This window comes from Lissotriton vulgaris, chromosome 3_2, assembly GCF_964263255.1.
Source record: "Lissotriton vulgaris chromosome 3_2, aLisVul1.2, whole genome shotgun sequence".
NCBI classification, from domain to species: Eukaryota; Metazoa; Chordata; class Amphibia; order Caudata; family Salamandridae; genus Lissotriton; species Lissotriton vulgaris.
The window spans coordinates 153452752-153471456 of NC_141690.1; the positions used below are offsets into that span (position 1 = coordinate 153452752).

General features: G+C 45.0%; 1 protein-coding gene across 1 annotated transcript in view; it reads left to right on the forward strand.

The window, feature by feature from the left end:
• MAN2B2 (mannosidase alpha class 2B member 2) overlaps window positions 1-18705 on the forward strand; it is a 331173-nt gene that overhangs the window by 129460 nt on the left and 183008 nt on the right. Inside the window, exons 8-9 of the mRNA XM_086964114.1 lie at window positions 1233-1423; window positions 15472-15658. Coding sequence (XP_086820240.1) covers window positions 1233-1423; window positions 15472-15658 — 378 coding nt within the window. The remainder of the gene's footprint in view (window positions 1-1232; window positions 1424-15471; window positions 15659-18705) is intronic.

Below are 18705 nucleotides of genomic sequence, written 5' to 3' on the forward strand. Positions count from 1 at the left end.
CCCCTGTAGGCACATATAACTTGGAACCTTATCTGAAGATGAAATTAATGGAAGGTGAAGTTTATCGAACTGTCTGTGCAGTGTTTCTTTTCAAGCCCCTGTGCAGAACAATAATATGTTGTATATGTCCGATAGCATGCATAAAAAACAAGAAAGAGTGCAGAAATCCTCAATCTGCAAAGCGTATGGTGCATTTGCTTGCAAGTACTCTAATATTTAACTCCCCTGTACACTCAGCTCCTCTTCGCAGAATCCTAGTCTCTGACTCAATACTATACTTGAACTCCAGTCATCCTAGTAACAACTCGTAGTTGTCGCATCTCATAATTGGTCAGATACTGCCAGTGGCAAAAACCTTTGAAATTCTCTTTTTCTGTCATCCATGTCATTAAAGTGACAAGCAACTCTGTAGTGGGCGTTGTTCTGACTGATGGTGCACATTTGTTCCAGCACATCTTTTTTTACCTAATAGGATGTATTCCTAATATATTACTTAAAGCATGGACAAACCAGAACATATACAACATAATCTGAATTGCGTGTTATTTACGAATTGTTTTAGGTTTATCTAAGTATGGTACCATATAGGTTTTGGTAGTCGAGCTATAAAAGTTGCCACACTTAAACCTGTAAAGCCAGAAAGGCTATTTTTTTTGTTTGTGTGTACCTAAGAACGCTTAGGGTCCTGGGTATTCACATACCTTTCTTTGTCCCATTTACGCTATGGAAAGGGTTGAAGGTAAACACTACAAGAGTAAATCCTTTCCAGGTGATAATTGGAAGGGATATCACCAAAATTCGGGTTTCTCCATGGGGCAAAATAATTTCTACAGAAAAAAAAGCTGTTTCAAATGTTATACTTACGCTTAATTGTACAACATGTACAATCAGGCAAATGTAAGAGGTAATGCTCGTGAATTCCCCTCGAATGGTGCAACATGTAAGGAGGCAAATCGAGCCACAGCGATTGATTTACATAATTAAATAATTTAGAAAACAATACTTCTGAAAAGAGTAATTGAGACAAAACCCTTTGAGGGGTAAGAAGATCAAGGTAAGTACCTCTGGGAAATAGCAGGAATTGCAGTATTACCTTAGTATTTGCACGAAAATCAAACTTTATTGATTGTTCAATTGAAATAAAAATGTGTTACAATATGTTTAGCAACACTTACAGCTTCAGTTGCTTGAACTGGTGTGTTAAAAAACGTAGCGTCTTCTTTCCCTTAAAGAGCCTTTCCAGGCATGGACTGGATTCTACGCATCGCGCAACGTGCTTAAGGGAGTCGCACGAAGAGCAAGCTCACTTCTGTATGCAGGAGAGTCGGCCTTTGCCCAGCACCATTTGAAGTATCCATCTGGGTCTTTGTGTAAAATGTGGGCACTAAAGCAGCTCCGCAACCTTCGCTGGCAAGTTTCAGAGGTGATGTATTGTGTTTGTTGAAATGGTTGTCTGTATAAGAGAAGGTTAAAGTTTCTGTTTATGCATAGTTGTGACTTTATTAGTGGCTGTGATGACTGGTCTTGGTGGAATAAAGGACTAATGCATCCCCTGTAGGGATCTGTTTGATTTCAGTGTCTCATGTTCAAATCCTGGCATGTTCCACTCTGTTTCTTATGTTGTTGATTAAGTGAATACCATTGAGCTTGTTAAGAGTAAACTGCTGTTTTTGCTTGATAATGATGTCTTTTGATAGGCAAAATGGCTGATTCCCGAGTATTTAACCCCTTCACTGCTGGCAGGTTTCCGCCCCTGTGCGGTAAACAAATGAACAGGGGCGGGCCATGACGAACCCCAGCCGTCATCAGCACACGAGCACTTTAGTGCATGACGGCTGGGGTTCGTCACCAGCATGGAAGGGGTTAATTTGTAAGTGAATACATAAATATGTGCAGCTTCTCGAAATTTCACTTATGTGGCTGCTGCCCACTTTCCCCTCTGGAAATAACCACCGGTGCCAACGATGTCCACCACTGGCCCTGCCCGCTGCCTGCATGGACACTGTTCAAATAACAGATTAAAGCTAGCAATCGAAGGTGGCGAGCCTGCATCTTTCAAAGAGTATTCTGTGGTTTTACCCTCTGAGAAAGTTTGAAAATATGGAGACAGGGCATTTTACCACCCACTGATTACTTACATTTGCTAAAAACCCATAAGCCTTGAAAGCTCATCTGAAAATGCATTCATGAAATATTCCAGTCCTTACGTGGTCCAGTTTGAGGGGGCATTAAGAGCTATTTGTTAGTAAAGGTAAAACCTTCTGTATCATGGCAACACTCGGAAGCAACCATTTTAAGTTAAACCGCACTGCGCCAGTCCTCAAAGCCCAGCGGAACACTAGATAAAGGCTAATACATTGTTATGCGATCTTTATGCTTCCGGGTCCACCCACAGCGCAACAAGACCATGCCAATCATAGTGGTGCGCTAAATACAAAATGTCAATGTTAGGTAGATTTAAGATTATGACCTGTCCTCAAAAGGTATTCACAGTCATACCCGGGGCATCACAGAGCCAATGTGTACCTTTGTGCCAGGGCGGCAGCACAGACAGGTCACACTGTGCCCTTGGGCATCAAATACATTGTGCTTAGAACACAATATTAACATATCATTATTTATGGTTATCTGTAACACACTAATCCTTCAGAGGGGTGGCCTGGGGAAGCTTATGATCACTTCGTTTTATGTGTCTCCTCCGCCCAGTTGGTGTCTTGTAAATACAGAAAAGCAGATGTCCAGCAGACAGTCTTATCAAGCAACAGCTAGTGAGATCCAGCAGCCCAGTTAGGAGGGCAGGACTGAACCTCAGGCTTGAAAGGGGGCAGTTTTACTTCTAGGCCAGTTTTCCTCTAGTAACTGCACTGCCAGTGGCAATCCTCAAGTTGGTACTCAGAACGGAAACCCCCTGCTGGAACCGTGCTGCTTCTTTCTACTGTGCCACCATTTAAAGTCCCTTGAAGCTCTAAGCATCCCCTAAACATTTCTCAAAGTTGCCCAGCCTCAGACTGCTCTAGCACTTGTGCAGCACAAATCTAAACAAGCAGAAAATACCAACTTAAACCTGTCTGCGCAGAAAATCTGTTTACAGTGGAATGGAGCAATCCAGACCCATATTAGTGAATGTCAAAGCGATATTCTTTTGGCTCCCTTGCCAAAAGCCTCCTGACATGGCCTATATTTCAATCCCTGTTTACAAATGATTTGCATGAAATGTAGCTACTGACTGCACTATGAAACACCCAAAAGCAACCCTTGAAGCAAAGAACAGGAGAAGGCACATACCCTTCACATGCTGTGGGTTTCCTACCGAATATAATGAGATTATTTCACCTCTAACTATTCCATCACCCAATGTATGGAATGTAGCGTGTTCTGAATAGAGGTTCAGACCAGTTTAAATGCAAGAATTTCGGGAATGTATAATTCAGTGTTTATCAGAAGAATTGTGACGTGGGGGGCTCAGACATATTAAAAATGATGTCCAGTTTTCTTAGGGGATAGGGTGCTCTGCACAATCATGGTGCCCTTTTTAAATACGAATTAACAAGCCATAGGTTGCTCAAAGCAGAAGATTAAAGTCATATGAAAGAAGCAATTCCTATTGAATTTTATTTGCAAATGAGCATGTTGAGATTTTTCTTGGGGTCCACAATAGAAACGTTTCTAGCCTGCTAGCCCCTGGTGGAGGATGAATCTTGTGGTACATTTGATCTTCCAATGAATTTTTTTTTTGCCTCAGTCATTGGAGGAAGCAGGGCTTGCTTCACCAGGCCTTTTGTGAACCAGCTACATGCAAACAAGTACTCTATGGTCTTCATTCCCAAGTGTATTTTATGTGCTGCCCTACAACCGTCAGGAGCTGTGCGGTTCAATTGTCACGCAGATTGCGGAACAATATGGTTTCTGTGTGAGTTTGGGTGCCTCTTTTGGGTTCAGAGATCTTATATCAATACTGAAAGGTGCTGTTGCATACAGCATGTCTTCTTTGATCTTCACTTAGGCGTGGCACGAGTCACTAGACAGAACAATCCATCACAAGCATACGTCAACCGATTGTAGCACACCAGTAAAGGAACATGGGGATATAATTCCATTATCAATCTACTTGAAACACTTCTAATGATGTATACTGGATTTATTTGTTGATGACACCGGTAGGCCAGCATTGGGTTCTACGTCAGATACTTCTCATACAGTTGACAAGTGTTTCTTCTTCAAAGGCTTTCTCAAGACTGCAAATTGATAATGAGTGCACCAATTATGTTCCATATTATTAGCATGAGACAAGAATTTTTTAGAGGTGAAATTAATTCATACAGAGAGGAAAATGAACACCAAGAAGAAAAAAGCTAAGTGGGGTGTGTGAGTATATCTAAATTTTCATGCGGAAGAATCCAATGTGGCATTAGACAATGGTTTGAATAAATCCAAAAAGCTTTAGGTAACGGACTTGTAGAAAAGCCCCTCACAACTGTGCTACAGTCTTATTACAGTGGTGGTTCATGCACACTTCTCGGCACCTGTTGCCTTTTGGTGCCACTGATCCCAGATTCCAAACTATATTTCATAAAGAGCAGTGCACTTGAACAAAATAACTTTTTCAGTGTTTTTATATTTTCTTTCAATCTTTTATTTCCAAATCCAAATGAAATTTCACTAAAAAAGGCAGCCAACGCGTTTCATTCAGTTTGGCGACAAGCCAAAAGAACTTCTTCAGGGCTCTTTGAATCACACAAGTGGACTCAATAGTCTTTAACATCGGTCAATTCACAAGCTGAACCAAATTACAACCATTCGCTAGAAGTCTACCTTCAAATCAGCATCAAGTCTGCTCAGTGCACCTACAGTCAGAAAGATGATCAGAGGGATACGTGCCCTCTCTCCCCAACAGAACCTATGGATGGGGCTTGTTTGGGAGGCGTAGGCGACCGCGTATTAAGGCGGAGGCTATCCCATCAAAAGGGTGCCTTGTTTAGAGGTGTGGAATAAAAATAGAAGAGGAGCAGGAGTAAATGAGCAATAAACTTTGTAATGCTAGGCTAGTAGAGTTAAAAAGACAGAGATTAACCTAATAGGACTGGCATTGGCCGCCAGGCTTCTGGCAATTCTTGTCTTGTTTTGTTTTGTCATGGGTTTTGCAAAACTTAGTTTTTTGGCAATATGCCGGGCCCTCAGCAATCTAAACAAGCATTTACAATGCAATAGGTCTCGCAGCATTAAAGTTTGAGTTATTGGCATTGTGTATGACAATGCCAATAGCTATAACATTTGTAAATGTGACACCTATAGCATTTGTAATGCAATATGAGTTGTATTTACATGACACTTGTGAATAGCTGGATGACCCGAGCGCCCCCTCCCCTGGGGAGGCGGTAATCGCTTTATAACACCATGATATAATGTTTCTGGGCTCGGATTCAGCGGCAGCAGGCCATCAGGCTCCGTGTCCACAGTCTATGTTGCATATCCCGAAAGTATGGTCCCATATTAGCAGGCAACGTAAGGAGAAGACTGGCTGTACATAGCGCACATAGAAATGTATAACAAACATGACATCACGGTCATGGTGCTAGGCATTACCACGTTAACACCTACGCCTCTAGTACATTGAAAAAGTATGGAGATAGCCAAAGGCAGACGTCCCCCCCCCCTCCGTAGAACATTGCTAACTTCGGAATTTAATAAAACCAGTAGCGCGTGGGAGATAAGACGAGAGCGACCTCTGCATGTGTGTTATACAAGTGCTACATATCAACGCAAATGGGAACTTTAGCGCATCATAGGTCAAACGGCAACAGTATTATCGCGTGGCGGATCTACAAAACAAAGCCTTCTGCCAGTGGCGATATTATAAAGCGTGACGAAGGACCACATAAACCCCCACATTACGTGAAAAGGTTACCGGGAGCGATGACATGAATCAAAGTCTGCTTACCTAAGATCAGGAGACCTGTCCTCGAAATGCGGTGGATTCAAAGGACCCGCCATACTAAGTGTCTCCATTGAAATACACCCGGCCCCTTCACGTGATCGGAAAGAGCACGGTAAACACGGAGGAAGGACTACCATCCGCGCCATATTATACGAAGTTAACAAGAAAAATGTAAGCAGGAAAGACGGACTTCCATACGCGCCATATTGAAAAGGGTTATTATCCGAAGATCCTAGATTGCGGCACATAAACAATGCGCCTATACAACGACCAAGGACAAAATCAATGTAAATAAAACGAAAAACAAAGGTGAATAAACTAATTATGTGAGGCACTCGAAATATAACAACAAAACATTGTATAGTGAAGTACATAGACATACTGGGACAACTGACACAACTCGGCGCTAGCTGCAAACGGAGCGAATTGCATCCCAAAAATTACACTTGAAAGAATTCAAGCTGTAGAAATTAAAACAATGACTGCTATTAAAATGCCCCCGGAATCCCACCGCGGCCGCCCCGGAAGTCAGGCACGGTCGCCTGTGACGGGGGCGGGGCCACGTCCAAACTGGAAGAGGAGGCACGCGGAGTCAATGTGTCTCGCGGCCCGGGGCTCCTGTAAGCGGTGTAGAGCCCCGGGGCCGCGCCAGCAGGAGGTTGGGCGCCGCGTGCTGAGAGCAGAGTCCCCGACATTGGCCAGGTAAGTTCCAAAAGGCTTGGTGCACTTGTGTGTGTGTGTTTATGCTCGTGTGTGTATGTATGTGTGCGACGGTGACGGCGGGGGAGGGAGGGGGGCCTCGGTGCACTTGTGTGTGTGTGTGCGCGCGCGCGTGTGTGTATGTATGTGTGAGGGGGGTGTCTCTGTATGTATGTATGTATGTGCGTGGGCGCTTGTGTGTGTGTCTGTGTGTATGCGCATGCGTGTGTGGTGCTTGACGCATGCGAGTGTGGTGTTGCTGCTTCCCAGGAGACAGCAGTTGAGCGCGTGGCCAGCGTAAATTGTCTCCTTGAAGAGGCAATGCGCGTGGCCGTGGCTGTCTCCTGGGAAGCACCGTCCGTGACAAAAGATCTCGGCGAGTACAGCGCTGACGCGCTGTATCGCTACGAGACCTAAAAAACAATATTGCTATAGGCAAAAAACACTCAATACAATAGCACTCCTTGACACTGAAGGGAACTACTTAAAAATATACAATCTGGTATGCTGTGAAATAGAAACAGTCAGGAAAGCAAAACACTCCAAAAGAAATTTACAACAGCATTGGCAGGAAAGGGGATTTGATAAAGATGGAAGGGCGTCAGAAGCGTCGTACTATCACTTCAAGCTCTAAACAAAAAGGTAATTATATAAAGTAAAAACACTGGTACTGAAGGAAACTAGTTTGTGTGTGGATGTGCTCCTTGTGAGAGAACAAAATGCACTCATTCAGTGTGTGAAGTTAACCAGTGGCTTAAGTAGGCTTACCCACTACTGCCCTATGGTATATGGTGTGATGGGCAAAAGTAAAACGTGAATGACAATACAAAAGACCAATGGATGAAGAGAGGTGGCTGAAAGTTCCTATATGTAAGCATATTATACAGATTTTAGTATAATTGAAAGGTCTTGGGTAACACCAGACCTAAAAATGCTTTAATTAGAGTCCGGATTTGTGGTTAGTTTGACTCGAGTGAAAAGCAATATCTAAACACTACCAGAGATATGTTTGAAGAAAAAACTTTGCATAAAATTATTGGTTGGCTAACGTTCTGATGCAGCACGGTGCAATTAAAGAGAATAGAGTTGATAAGGAATGGAGAAATCACCCGTTACTGACCTATACCGGTATAGAAAAGGGTTGATCGGTGATCCAAACTGCTTGGTATCATAATTGGTTCCTGCCCTGTACTGCTACCTATGTTCAGTCCTTTTTTGGGAGCCAGGAGCCTTGCGTCACAGAAGACTCTGGTTCCTTTTTGTCTGCAGGATGGTTGCCCCTTGTGTTTTATGTTTGTCCCTGCTATTTTATTAGGTTTCGCCCTGGCAAAAGCGCGAAGCGCGCTCTCGCCGCGAGACTATAGTCGTCGGCTCAGCCGACGAGTGGAGACAAGAGATGGCCACGCGCAGCATTGAGACAGCATGGCAGAGTCAGATTACGACGCGCTCCTTGGGATTTGGTCGCGCGCGTGAGCTTTTACCTTAGACAGCTTACTGTTACACCTTGTAAGTTTCGGTTTCGTTCTCACTTGTGCGTGTGCGGTGAGGCGCTCCCGGGGGAGGAGGAGGCCGGTGGAGAGGAGGAAGGAGCGACGGAGATCCCCTCCTCGGAGACCCAGTGTAGGTTTCGGCTACCCTCCACGCTCGCTCTCAGAAGGCATTGAAGGTGAGCAAACCTCCTCGTAAGCAGCACCGATTTCACCTGCGCAGGCCGCTCCTGGATTGCCGGCTGCCGTAAGAACTCAAGTTCGAAGTCTGGGCCTGCGCCACTGCCGTGGCTCCGTCACTGCAGGTGAAGTTGATAACATGCCGGGGAACCAGCGGTGGAGAAGGTGAGCAGCATGTGGGAAGGAAATTCTTCCTAGATGTCTTTACGGTTTTAAGCTGAGGTTTGTGTTATTTTAGAAGTGGTCCCAGTTTCTCTTCCTCATACCTGTGGGGCACACATGCTACTACCCTTGTGTCCATACTGTTACACAGTGCCTATCTCTTTGCAGCTACATCTTCACCCTGCTTCTTTGAAGTGAACTCTAATGCTTCGCCAACTATTGCCTCTTTGTAGTCAGTCTGAGACGCTTGGTGCTTACCTACACATCTACCCTCTGCACAGCCCTAATCTACCTCAGTGGCTCTGTTCCCTGTGTTCATCCTATTCCTACCACCGGCCCACTCTTCTTCTTTGCTCTGTACAACCGGTGTTCTTGCTCCTTCCTTACCATCCGCTTGCCCCCTTCCACTACACACCTGGTCTAGTGCTCTTCCCCCTGGACTCCTGCCCTAGTACCTTCTACCAATAAATGGCTAATCTTTTTACGCTAATCTTTTAGGCGTAAAAAGATTAGCCATTTATTGGTTGAATGGACTGAATGAATTAATTTGAAGTCTATTTTTCCTTTTTTGAACTGCCTACATTCAACTGTAGTTCATTGATTTATGATTGTCATCAAGTTTATACTTTTGACTCTGGTCTTTATGGAATTACGGATGATTTTTTCTTCGTAGTATGAATATTTGAGTGTATATATATCAGAGCAATTCACTTTGTATAATACAACTAGTTATGTGTATGTGTTTGTGTTGTAAATAATCGCGAATTGTAAATAATTGTATATAAGGTGTACAAAACGATAAGGTGTCCCTTTCATACATCAATACTTAAAAAAAGACAAAAAACAAATAAACAATAAAAGGGTTTGAGTGATATACCCGTACGAACCAGGAAGTCTCTTATGGTTTGTTCCCTCAAAAATAGAGGATTTAAGTAAGTGTGTGGCTGGCAATCTGTGTACTTAGTTATATTAATGGTCCAGCTAGCCCCACGTCCCAGGACCTGACTCCCCCATTCTTAAAGCGCTTCCATCCTGGCATCTACTTAAGTTATTACCCCCTAGCTCGTGCCCCCCCCCCACACCCGGATCGTGCACTGCCCCCCTCCGCTGCCACAGCCATGTGTGACTGTGCACAGCCCCGGTGCAGCAGGCGTACAGAAGCATTGCATTCCCTCAAACCCAGAGGAGGCGACACAATGTCTGCGCTCTCGCTGCCTCACCAACCCTCTGGCCTGGCAGCTCTCTGACCCAGTCCGCTTCTCACCCATGTCTCCAACCCCTGGATGCTGCCCCTGCCCGGGTGCCATGGTCTAGGCATCCCCGGTCGCCAAGGAGGACTGTCGGCGGAGAAAGGAAAGCCTGCGGGTGCTATGGTAATGAGACGTGGACCCCTAATGCTGCAACCTAATTGCTGTTTTCATGTCGGGGAATGAACAGGCTGCTATATATGCAGGCAGAATTATGTGCTTTCACATCTGCACAGAGCAGGCAAGTAGCACCAGCAGGCGCACAGAGCATCCTCTGGGAGCCGCCACTCCCCTGTGACTGACAGTGGCGTTTGTGCAGAGTTAATCTGTCCCAGGGGGAGGCAAAGGGGGTGCACGGGGAAGAATGGGCCATGGGTAGGCGGGGAGCGGTTTGCAGGACACACTATGGATATGAAAAGGCAACCTTTCTATAATGTACTCAAAAATTGGGACCCTCCTGATTTTGTCCCTCCTACCCCACATCCTAAAAGGAATCATGACCGGTGACAGCGTGGGCATTTTTTTGTGGGGGAGGGGCACTAACATTGTTGAATTGTATTAATATAATGCTGTTGAATGTTCGTAGCTCTTTATATTCTAACTACCCCATGTAAAGCGTGCACCATAAATGTAATGGCTTCTGTGCGCTCGTTTTTCGACCCCAGGAGAACCCGTGAGCTGCAGCCAGAGCTGAGATAATCAGATATCCAATTGGAAAATGATAACATGTTTTATATAGCCTAATTTACCATTTGCATAACACTCTAAATACCAGTTGTCGATGTCACCTGGCTGAATGTATCTGCCTTGAAAGGATGAAGGGGAGTTAGCCCAATCGAGCCGAGATTGCAAGCCGAGACCTGAAAATTGCACGCACACCTCAGCAGCGAGCGTTTAACATACTTGGATTTGCTACCACCTACGTAAGATTACTGGGACGAAACTCGTGTTTATATATGTGTGTACACTATCTTTGTGGAACTTAGTCCCTCGAAACCGGAGGCGCTAGTTAATCTGTTGTATTTATTCAATTTATTAAAGTGATAGATCCCTCCCTGTTTTTTAACTGTCGCCTGCCCAAGATCAGGAAGCAGGCATACCGAACCGGCACCTCCTCACCACTTCTTGTCAGCCAATAGCAACCCCAATGCCCAACCTACACCGAGAACTACACTGCTATGGCAAAGCACTACCAACTGCCTGCATTCCTGCCCCTACACTGTTACCCCGCGGTGCAGCCACAGGACAGTGGCTACATTGCCTGTGTCTGCCCCGTAACACGTTGTTCCTGCCATGGAGGTTTCCCACAGCCGTGTGCAGTTAATAAATACAGGGACCCAAAGATATGTGGCATCAAAGAATAAGAACGGACGTGGTACAGGTAGGCTTTTTTAAATTTATTTATTAGTTTTCACTTTTATATAGCGCAAACTTTACCTGCAGGTATCAGAGCGCTTTAAATCAGCATGCTTATAACAAGCAAGACTAGCACTCTATCTTACTGCCAACTTTGCTTAGCATAAGCAACAGCTAACCATTCACAAACAATGTTTATATACCAATTGCAAATTTAAAAAAAGAAAATGTATGCAAAGCATTGTAATTTACAATGCCAGTAACTCAAACTTTAATGCTGCGAGACCTATTGCATTGTAAATGCTTGGATGTTCTCCAGTTGGAATTAGTCCACACATTACCTTGGCTCTGCTTGTTCTTTGGTTAGCGGTTCAATTGAGTGATTGGTACTCTTCATCTCATATGTGCAAACCCTCCCGATTCGGACGGGAGACTACTGATTTTAAGGCTAATCACCCGCCACACGATTCCTGCATGCAAAAACCTAATTCCTCTGCCCGATTCAGCCGACAGGGATAGGACTTGTGTGACTCAGATTATGCACTGCCAGTGCACAGGCCAGTGCTCCATGTTTTTGTTATGCTTTCTCTGCCTGCAATAGTGCTTACTCCGTTCTCCTGACAGGTAATGAAATAACGTATATTTGTATTTCTGATATACAATTCTGCAGCAGCACACTTGCAGGTCCCATACATGCCAATAAACCCAGTGCAGGTCACAATAGAAGTCAACTGGAGAAATACATTGTCCCAATTATATTTTTTTAAATCTCCCTCTTTCCTCTTATAAAATGTTTGGCATGCATGTCATCTTGTCACCAACTTTTCCATATTAGTCTTTGAAGTTTTTTTGTGCCTTGTGCATTTTCCTCCAATTTAACTGTGATTTCCTTTTCAGGGTGTCAAGATTTTATTTACTTCCTGTAAACATGGTTACTGAAAGAGAACACCTTAACATCAGCATCTAGAGTTTCCTATACAGGCAGCAAACGTTGCACCCAACAATAAACAATAAACAGCGTTGTGTTACAAATGTATTTCTCGACCACATCTCAGAAGCCCCTTTTCAAATAAGCACTATATTCAAACAGCAGCGACATAGATTTTGTATAGCGTGCCCTTTGCGTTAAAGGAATAGATTGACCAGTGCACGCTGGCTTTACATTGCTTTGCCCATGCACTTAAGTGAACTTTATTTATTCCCAATGCTGTGCCTGGCATCAAAAGGTGTTCGGATGCATTTAAGGTTGTGCTCAGCGGCTTACTAAATGCCCCACCCACACAGTTCCGAAGGACACTCCCATAACTAATGATTTTTATGCTGGCGGGAAGGGAACATAGTGGTCTGCCTGCTCAGTTTATTTTCGGGAGGACCATCAGTTTGGCCACAGCGGAGACCTCTCTGACGTGGTCAAACTTCTCTGATGGCCCTGGGGAGTAAGAGTTGCCAGAGAAATGGCTACTTGTTCACCGGCCCTATTGAGATAGGAAGACATGTAGCCATTGTGTACAGTTTCGTACCACCAAGCAAAACATGGCAGTGAGGGAACGTAAATCATTATGAAGTTCCCCCGTCAATGGGAGAAGAATTCCATGGCAAGGGAAGCGTAATTTTTTTTTCTTTACAAAACCGGGTTTTCTTTATTAAAGAAAAAAGAAATACTGTGTGCTACAGGGTTACGTCCTGCTGACACAGACCCATAGCACAAAATAAAATGCATTGTCAGGAACTGCCAAGCAGGCGGTCATTTATAAATTAGGCGGGCAGCCCTTTCTCCATGTGGAGAGAGTAATTTACTTTGTGCCCACCCCATGGCAGAACAGCGGGCTGGCTGCCCAGATATAAATGTGGGCCAAAGTCTTGAAACTGTTGTGGCGGTTGCTGGTTTGTCCGGAGACAGTAACTATCCCCAGTCTGCTGAGGTGTTGGGCCAAATCTGGCAATGGTAGTTCTTGAGTTTGTTGATGGACCTCCTACATCCTGTGCCACACTGGGAGCTGAAGGGCTGTTCAGGTGGCCCATTCCTCCCACTCAGCTTCCTCTGGGACGTTGACTCCATCTATCTGACATTCTTTGCATCTGGCAGGACACCTCAATTTTCTGAACAAGGACACATTTTAGGCCACACTTTAATTCTTCCACTGCCCCTGTCTGTCTCCCACTCTCCATGGGAAGAGGTGTGGCGCAGCGGCCAGGACGGCTGACTCCGTAACCCGGGGGCTCATGGTTCGATCCCTGGTGCCGGCGGCAGATCAGCCCAGCACCATGTGACTCTGGGCAATAACTCGCTTAATCTTCCCAACGGCCCCCAGCACCTTGACACACTCAGGTAATTGTTCGCGCTTTACAAATACTGGACATTTACATGGCTCACTTTCAAATGGCATTTTGAATTTCCTTCTTCGGTGGGGTTCCCGATTAGTAATGTATCCCCAAGATGCATTCCAGTAGGCCTCGCCCCCTATCCCAGCTGTCCGCACAGTTGTTACTATTCTGGCTCTGCTCAGGGTTGGGGGGGGGGCAGGGATGAATCCAGTGATAGTGGAATGGTATCATTTACTAGCTGTCTGAATGAGTTGTACAGTGCGGGGTGTTTCAGTATATCTGCAGGAAGTGGTTTACTGTTCACTCCACATTGCCATTGTATTTTAAAGAGATCCAGATGGTAATGTTCAGGGTCCTTATCATTCTCTTAACTTGTTTCGTTGGCCGCAGGCCTCTAGATGCTTTTCTCAGGTCCTCAAGTTCTACCTGACACTCTTTCCATTGAAAGGGTGGGCCAGTGTTTGTCTTTAACATGGTCAGTAGACTAAACATGCATAGTATTTTCTCTTGTTTTGGGTTTAGATGCGTAGGTTGTACGTCGTCATGTATACTAGTTGAGCGACTGTGAATTTTGTGATAACCTGCATGTGTCTACCTTCTGTTAACAAGCCAAAGTCAGTGCTGTGTTCCTTCCTGGGGATAGTGCATCCTTCTTCTGTTATGACAGGACTACGCATCCTGTGATTCCTGTTGCTTGACACAGTTGGCATTGTTCTATTGTTCAGTCCACTAATGCGCCCATGCTGGTGAGCCCCAGTTTCTCCCTTATCCTAGCCTTCATTTTGGCAACTCCCTGGTGGCATGGATGTGCAAACCTGACCACATGGTCGAGAGTGACAAGTGATTGTGATGTAGCCCCCAAATAGCAGAACTCTACCCTCTGTGGATCTGAGTTCAGTTCGAACCCGCCAAGCGTAAGGAGATGTTTAACTTAGGGCATCGTTGTCTCAGGAGTCCAAGAGGTACAACTTTCGAATGCTCTTGAGTGCACCTCTATGGCCTTCCTGAGACAGTTATCCTCCTCTAACCCAGTGCATGTATACATTTATACAATCTATGTGCCTATACCTTGGCCAATATCTTGATTTATATTTTTAGATATGCTGTTAGTTTCTATGACCCATATTCTCTTAGTTGTTTGCCAGTTCCATTAATGTCATTATTGTCATTGTTAAATAAGGGTGTAATTCCCAAAAGAATTCCATCATGTGTTCAGTGATGAAATACTTTAGGCAGATGTTATGTTTGCAATTATTAGGTAACAATAGTGAGGGAGTGCTCTATGCAAAATACTGTGCCATCGATGCAGTGTTGCACCGTATAGGAAAATACATTTTCCATATACTTACATAATCAAAATGTATAAAGCAGAGCACAACAGAAAAATAGTTTCAAACTGACTCTGTTGTCGGTTGAATTTAATAATACATCAAGAAAAACACAATAATTTAGTCTAAGGTGTAAATGCTGTATTAGTTGACACGTAGTTGTAGCGTTGGTACAGACAGCCGACACGTGTTTCGTCGTCAGGGCGACTCCAAATTGAGAAGCAATCGTCGAACACATGGGCTGCCTTACAATGAATATGGACAAGGGATTCCATTAACGTATTGCCAAGACCCTAGTCTCGTATATTACAATGAGCTTTGCAGTCCAGGGCTTACAGAAATTTCGATCTCATACTGAAGAGATTTGGGCTATTATTTATTGCACCAAAGACTAATTTTGGGATCTGGGTGATCTTAAGTACCCTGCATGCCAAGTGGACTTTGAACATTCCTTGGAGTTCTGCGATCACAGACATTCAAAATATGCAATTCATGCCTTGAAAAAGTTGTCTACACGACGAAACACGTGTCTCTAAGCTCATTTGTTTGTTTCGTGTTGTTTAATGGGTACATCAACTTTGCCCAACTGCATCTTTCCTCTGGGGAAAACATTGATATAACAATATATGCTGTAACCTTACATTTATAGGTATGTTATGCAACCATTGGAATTCATTTGTAAGACTATGGTTTATTAGACCTTCAGCATTTTGCTTACTCGCTCCATGCCTGTATTATTTGTGTTTGTGAAGGTTCAACACCACGATGGCATAACTGGTACGGAATCTCCGAAAGTGGCAGATATGTATCTCAATCATCTACTACAAGGAATGTTCTCAGTGAAGAAACTGATGGTATCCATCATTTTAGATATGTTCTCTGCTGACCGTAATGCCAAACGCCATTCCTACAGGTATAATGAAGTGGAAAGAGAGCAAGGTATTACTTCTTTTCTTTGTGAACGTCTGTATTATCAATAATAGCATCATTCTGTCTCTTAGAAACACAAGCATTGAATTTGAGAACTGTACTACCTGACTATGCCCGGTGTTATCAATACAACTGTGAGTTAGTGGTTGCATATTGTTTGCATGGTGTATTATTGTAAGACATCCTTGTTAAATAATCTGTATTATCAGTTCCTGCATCTATATAATTTTGGGGAAAGAAAAAGTGCAACTAGATGCTAATGACACCAACATTCCTTGTGGTACAGTAGGTTTCGACTTGTCACAGCAATAGGATAAAAAAGTTTGTTCAGTTGTTTACACTCTACATTTCTTAGTGTCATATATGTACTATAATTTATCAATAATTTACACCATATTTCACTTACAAACACACAAATATGAATTGTTGACTTTTCAAAGTAGCCATCGCACCCCAACTACGGAAGGTCATCAACATCTCCTTCGAAACAGCGACATTCCCGGAAAGTTGCAAGCACGCCGAAATCAACACCCTCCTCAAGAAGCCCAAGGCGGACCCCAAGGACCTCAAGAACTTCCAGCCCATCTCCCTGCTCCCGTTCCCGGCAAAGGTCATCGAGAAATCATCAACATGCAATTGGCCCGCCACCTGGAAGACAACAATATCTTGGACCCGTCCCAGTCCGGATTCAGACGAAACCAGAGCACTGAGACAGCCCTCATCGCCGCCACAGACGACATCAGGCGCCAACTAGAGAACGACAAAGCATCAGCCCTCATCCTCCTGGACCTGTCGGCTGCCTTCAACACGGTCTGCCATTGCACTCTAAAGACACGCCTCCTAGAAGCCGGAATCCAAGAGAAGGCCCTTGACTGGACCACGTCCTTCCTCTCCGGCAGAACCCAGAGTGTCTGCCTCCCACCCTTCCGATCCGAAGCCACCGACATCATCTGCGGCGTCCCCCAGGGCTCATCCCTCAGCCCGACGCTGTTCAACATCTACATGGCCCCCCTCGCACAAGTGGACCGCCATCACGACCTCAACATCATCTCCTATGCCGACGACACCCAGCTCATTCTCTCCCTCACCAAGGACCCACACACCGCCAAAACCAACCTCCACAAGGGAATGAAGAATGAAGGCTGTCGCCGACTATTGAGGAGCAGCCATCTGAAGCTGAACTTGAACAAGACGGAGGTACTCACCCGCAACCCCCCCACCCCTCCCTCCGAAGCCTGGGACGACTCCAGGTGGCACGCAACCTAGGATTCATCCACGACTCCTCCCTCTCCATGTCTAAGCAGGTCAGCGCGTCTCCTCCTCCTGCTACAACACCCTCTGCATGCTCCACAGGATCTACAAGTGGATCCCGACCGACACAAGAAGAACGGTGACACTGGCCCTCGTCAGCAGCAGACTGGACTACGGCAACGCACTCTACACAGGAATCCCAGCCAAACACCTACGACCACTACAACACATCCAAAATGCCACCGCCCGACTGATCATCAACGTCCTCCGCTGCAGCCACATCACCCCCCACCAGAGAGACCTACACTGGCTCCCCGTCAACATGAGGATCACCTTCAAGCTCCTCACCCACGCATACAAAGCACTCCACAACGCCGGACCAGCCTACCTGAACAGCAGACTCAGCCTCTACACTCCCACCCGCCAGCTCCGCTCCGCCAGCCTCGCCCTAGTCGATGTCCCCCGCATCCAACGAATGACCTCCGACGGCAGATCCTTCTCCTACCTCGCCACCAAGACCTGGCAACACCCTCCCTACCCACATATGGCAGACCCAAGACCTACTCGCCTTCAGAAGACTCCTCAAGACCTGGCTCTTCGAGCAGTAGCAGCACCCCTCCTCCCCTCAGCGCCTTGAGACCCTCACGAGTAAGTAGTGCGCTCTACAAGTACTCTGATTGATTGATTGATTGATTGATTGATTGATTGATTGAATGTGCATTATATTCGTGTAGGTGAAAAGAAAAGTTGATATGTCCAATCATATGTTGACAATAGACACCTATCTGAGCAGGAAACTAGGAGAATGGGAGGAGTGTGGCTCAATGGTTAGAGCGGCAGACCCTGATGCAGAGTTCTGGTCCGGGACCAGGGTTCAATTCCCGCCTCGGCGGGTCTTGGGCTCATAATTCCTCGGACCTGATTTCTCGCCTCGGTGCCTATTCTAATCATGGGTCCCACGCTGCAACTCTGGGCAATAGCTTGCTTAACCTCCACACCGGCCCCAACAGCGCTGTGGATGCCTGGCTTCACCCTGGGGTTGCCCAGGAGTGGACACTTCACAGGGAAAGCCAGGAGGGGTTCCACAGCGGTATGAGTAATAGCGCCAGGAAACCGCTTGGTGACAGTGCGCTCTACAAATACCTTGACATTTACATTTACATTTACATTTACATTTACAGAATATGAGATCACAACATCATACTGCTACATTAGGTGTTGTGATGTGAACTTAGTAAAGGGATATTAATGACATGGATAAGGAATATACAATTGGAAGAGAGAAGTCATTCTTGACCCTCCAAAGTCTAAAATATCAATACCTGTTAAAAGTGGGTCAACCATCTCTTCCTTTGTGACGCACACAGGAGTCCAGAAAAGTAAACGTAAAATAAAATAAAAAGGCCCCAGGTTCATCCTGTACCTCACAAAAATGTCAGTTAATTGAAAACCTATTGGTAAGCCCTATTTGTATGTAAAGGTTTCTAGAGGTAGTGTGTTAAATCTAAATCTGATGTACAATGTTTTAGCAACCTATGGTGTAACCCAATCCAAGTAAGTTTCAAAGGATATTTCATAGTTAGATACACATCTGTCAATTTGCCATTGCTAGAACGATTAAGCCTTTTATGCAATACATATTTCCATTATATGTCCTTCATCTGATCAGTAGAGCTTATCCTCATGACAGAGGGACAATATCAGAAATGTATTAAGCTTAATACTGCAAATGATGAGTAAATATGGTTAAATCAAGGCAAGTTAGAAGCGTTTGCCATGGAAAGTACTTCCCTCATTGCTTCTCA